Source organism: Tupaia chinensis, unplaced genomic scaffold (genome assembly GCF_000334495.1).
Source record: "Tupaia chinensis unplaced genomic scaffold, TupChi_1.0 Scaffold147417_1, whole genome shotgun sequence".
Classification (NCBI taxonomy): domain Eukaryota; kingdom Metazoa; phylum Chordata; class Mammalia; order Scandentia; family Tupaiidae; genus Tupaia; species Tupaia belangeri.
In genome coordinates this window covers 1,708,652-1,713,127 of record NW_006207268.1, presented here as the reverse complement: position 1 = coordinate 1,713,127, position 4,476 = coordinate 1,708,652, and the positions used below count along the sequence as shown (strand labels likewise).

The following is a 4,476-nucleotide window of genomic DNA, read 5'->3' as shown; positions in this document are numbered from 1 at the left end:
GTAAGTGTTAATTACATGAACATATGTGTGTGTTTGTTTATTTAATTTACTAATGTGGGAAGCTACGTCGAATAGCCATTTCAAGAATAAAAGTCCTCAAATAGCCATTTCAAGAATAAAAGTTCTTTTTTTTTTTTAATTGCAAAATAAGCAGTCACCACTGGTGAGGCTTTTCAAGCTTCTTTAAGAAGTGCCAATATATATAAGTACTTAGGAACTTTTATGGTTGGAATTCTAATGATGTCACTCTACAGGACAGAGTTGAAAACAATAAACAGGTAATATAAATATTTTGAGATGCTTGTTTTAAAATAGAGGCAAAGCCATTTGTAATTATACTTGGTAGCAAAAAAAAAAAAAAACAAAAAAACTAAATCGCACACACACAAACCTTTAGGATCTAGGAGTAAGAATGAACTAAAACTTTTACCCCTTCTAATGTAAAAGCTTCATTTGTGGGCAGTTTTATACTGTTTCTTTCCCTGATCTAGCAAATTTTTTTTAAAAAATGGTTGTTACATTCCCCAGTGTGCAGGGTGACAACGAAAGGATGTAGAGATGAAAGGGGAAGGTGGCTAGATTGTGAAGCACTGAATACAGGCAACAGCCACCTTAGCTTGGGACTGGGTGCAAAGGACAGCCAAGAAATTCGAGCAGGATGTCAGTGCCATCTTAGCTCAAGGTGACATAAATTTAGAGGTGTTAGGAAGGAAGACTGGAGAAAAATCTGGTTTATGTGTTTACAAGGTTACAAGTATTGTGCCTTTCTTTCATAGATGCCTACTGTTTTCCACACCTTAGTCAGGATGGGAGTGGTCGGATGTTCCTTTTGGAATACACAATATATTTTAGGCAATGAATAAGAATCTACTGGTGTATATGTTCTTAACCTTAGAAGTCAACGAAGAGGCAGGTGGCCTTCAAAAATTAATAGCTCTTTAAAGGCATACGGAAGTATAACTTAAGGACATATTCTTGTCAGACATTGGTGAGAAGCTGTGTTTTGGGGGTGATGTTAATTAAGAACATTTCCCTGTTGGCATAAATGTCTCACATTTTTGCCCTTGGTGCTCAGCTCACCATGAGCACAGTCAATTCACAAGGTAGTTTTCGTAAACAAAGGTTTGGGGCAGGCTGAACATGGTCCAAAGAGATATTAATGAGAAGGCAAGGGGGAAGAGTTAATGAAAACACACTTCCTGGTGGAACATAAACTGCTCTTTGGACCTGGAGAATGCTTTAAAATTATTTTCCCAAAACCCTGTGGTGTTTCTTTTCTGGAAGAGATGAGAAGGGGAGAAATGACAAATAGCTCCATTTTATTGTTTTCTTCTCTTCCATCCTTCATATTTTTGGTAGGGAAAATTGGACACTTATTTTGACCGTTTTCCTTCTATTTGCAGAGCCAATTACATTTATAGTCCATCAGGCGTATTAAATATACTCAGCCATCCTCTGACTTAAAAGTAATGAGTTGATTATTTGTACATCTCTTCTTCAAAGGCATTTAACTGGATGGGAAGTATAGCCCCCTCATCATCTGGCCCTTTAAACATTTGTTCTCCTGAAATTTGTTCCCTGTGTCTGGGATGTGTAGTTTAGTTGTTGGTCTGCATAATCAGCTTTTGTACAGTCTGAGAAAAATAATTTTAAGCTTCTAAATCATATAGTATTTGAAATTTCAGAGTTCAGACTGACAAATCTCAGACGACCAGCGTGCAAGGATCTACAGCATTTTATAGCCTATATCGTTTAAAGGAGGCTTGGCTAACCTCAGGAGAATATTGCTTTCTAGAGAGTTATGTAAATCGAGAATTGTGGCTAATTTTTTTTTTTCTTTTGAGATTGCTGCCTGCTCTGGAATTCTCTCTTCCACTCAAAACTATGATTGTGCCATCTAGATTTATCTGTGCTTTTCAGTAAAATGAAAATTAGATCACGTCTCTTTAGCTGGAGAAAAATTCAGCGAGTGTTCTAGTTTGCATATCACTTCGTAGTGCCCCCTAGTTACATAATTGGTGTTGTGTGTGTCCATCGTAGAGGACATTTGATGCTCATTTATTAAATATGCTTGCTGGCTGCTGCTGCATCTTTGTTCTGGACAGACAAATTACCTTTCTCACACTGAGCTTCCACTCTGGGGAATTAAGCCTCCACCACTTTAATTAGCTTGGAAGTGGGGGGTTGCAGTTCCTAATAGACTTCAGGCTTTTAGTAAGTTAGGGAAAGGGTGAAACGAGAACTTCCTGGGAAGCTCAGAATGTCATTTAGAAACCATAAAATCCCAATATATATTATTTCATTTTGGTAATTGCGAACAGATTGTTTTTGACGACTAGGTGGATTACCATTTCTAACTTCACATCGAAGTTAGACTTGCGTCGAACTATGTTCTTTAATTGATTACAAGTAATTAACACTTACATTGATTTATATATTTATAATATTTATGTAACATGAAGTGACAGCAAATAGGAAATAGTAAAACACTATATCTAAATATTTGTACACTGTTCCATACCTACATACGCACATCCCTGTAAATAGACACAAATATGGGTAATTTCTAGGTCATTGGGAAAGTCGTGACGTATTTTTCTATGTTTTTCCATGACAAAATGTGTCATGACCCAATAGATGTCATATAAGGGTATCAGAATAGTAGTGAGAACTGCCAGGTACTGTTGAGAGTGCTTCCATTTGTATTACGTAATCATCACACAGCCTTATTATCATCTTTAGAGATGAGCACACTCAGAGGACAGTTTGAGTAACTTGCTGAAGGTTATATGGTTTGAGTGCACTGACCCAAAACTTCCTGACCGGCTCTTGGCTCTGATTGCCCCCATTATTAGGAAGGAGCAAGATCCCACTACTAGGCAAGACATTGTAATTCTTTCCTTTTGGAAAGACACTGGCTTTTAATGGAGGTAGCCATTCTTCTAGAACTTTACACCAGAAACTTTTCTGAAAGTCCATTTATTGTCTCATTTTCTCTGCTAGTAAAACTGTAGCAAATGTTATGCTTTAGTTCTTCACTGCCGGAGTGAGTAGCGTGGAAAGCCTCCATCACGTCACAGTTGGAAAGTAATCTAATAAAAGAAGATTAGTGAATGTGGAGGAGACAAAAGCAGTCATGTTTGAGTTTAATATCTCAAATTGAGCATTTTAGCTAAGATGCCCGTTTTTATTTCTTGCAGGTCTGCTAAAAGGTCAGAGCAATGCAGAATGCGTGCCTTCATCTCAGACTTTGTTCATCACAGGTGGATCCCATGTGTCTTCGGTAGACAAGTCACCTTTGTAGCTAGCACCAGTGCCAGCTCCATGCCATTGCACCTTCTTTAGTCTTGATTGCCCTTCCCGCATTTATTGGTGTATTAAAATGACTGAATATGAACATTAAGGACTCCATGAACCTGGGCTAATGGGAGACTGTAGAGAAAATGAAAAAAGATCCACCGGAGGACATCTTTGGGGGGGAGGGAGCTTGGGGGGAGGGAAATGACTAATGAAGCTAATTAAAAGAAGCATTCAAATCTGCTTTCTACCCTCATTAACAATTAGCAGGGCACTGGCCAGAGTTTGTACCCTGTGTTTTACCTTAACAACATTCTATTTGCTCTTTGTATATTTAAGTGTTGTAAGGAAACGTGTTTCAATCAAAACTGAACATGAGATAAAGGAAAGAGATGTGGCTTTTGTGATATTCTATCACAAACACTTTTATTGTATCTCTGTAAAATACAATGTATGTATGCATGTAAGTGTTTTTGTCCTGATGTTGCTACTCCCATGGCAAAGAAAAAAAAAAAAAAGAACAAAAAAAAGAACAAAAAATTGGAAAAAAAAAAATTCAGGCTCATAGCAGCTACTGTGTAGAAATTTCCCCCTACTTCTAATTTGCTGAATGAAGAAAAAAATCTTTTATTTGTGATATTTTCAGAGACATTTGCTCTAGTATGGTGTATTTAAATAATAAAAAACTTAAAAGAAAAAATATTCCATGGAGTTTGGGTTTAAACACTACTCTCTCTCTTCTGTATTTTGGAAAAATTGGGACTTTTCTGTTGTTGTTCAATAACAAACTCACTTTAAGTTTAAAGGGTCAAGGGAGGTGGTGTGTATATATTTAGCTCCGGGCCAATAGCAATGCCATTTTTATAAGTTCAGGATAGCCTGTTCATAGCACTTCGTTCCCCTTCTATATATCACAGTGAGTCTTTTGTGTTTATATATAAATACTTGTTTGATTCTTTGGTTATTTTGTGTATTTTCTTTCTCAATAGGAAAGCTTTTGGTATTGCTGAAAAGCTTGTTAAGGAATATGGTCTAGCCATCTTGTTCTCGCATGGAGTTGATACCTTTTGAAGGAAACAAGTGTTTCTAAGCCGCAGCTGTACATATTCTGAAGTTCCTTAGTTGTTATGGCCCAGAGGTCTGTTATAGTGATCCTCAGTGGGTGGAGCAGCCATTCCC

General features: G+C 37.2%; 1 protein-coding gene across 1 annotated transcript in view; it reads left to right on the top strand.

Annotated features, from left to right (window-relative positions):
* Positions 1 to 3,997, top strand: part of LMO4 (LIM domain only 4) — a 14,348-nt gene extending 10,351 nt beyond the window's left edge. The window contains exon 5 of the mRNA XM_027768750.1: positions 3,201 to 3,997. Within this exon, the coding sequence (XP_027624551.1) occupies positions 3,201 to 3,209 (9 nt within the window). The 3' untranslated portion in view covers positions 3,210 to 3,997. The remainder of the gene's footprint in view (positions 1 to 3,200) is intronic.
* The last annotated feature ends 479 nt before the right edge of the window (positions 3,998 to 4,476 follow it).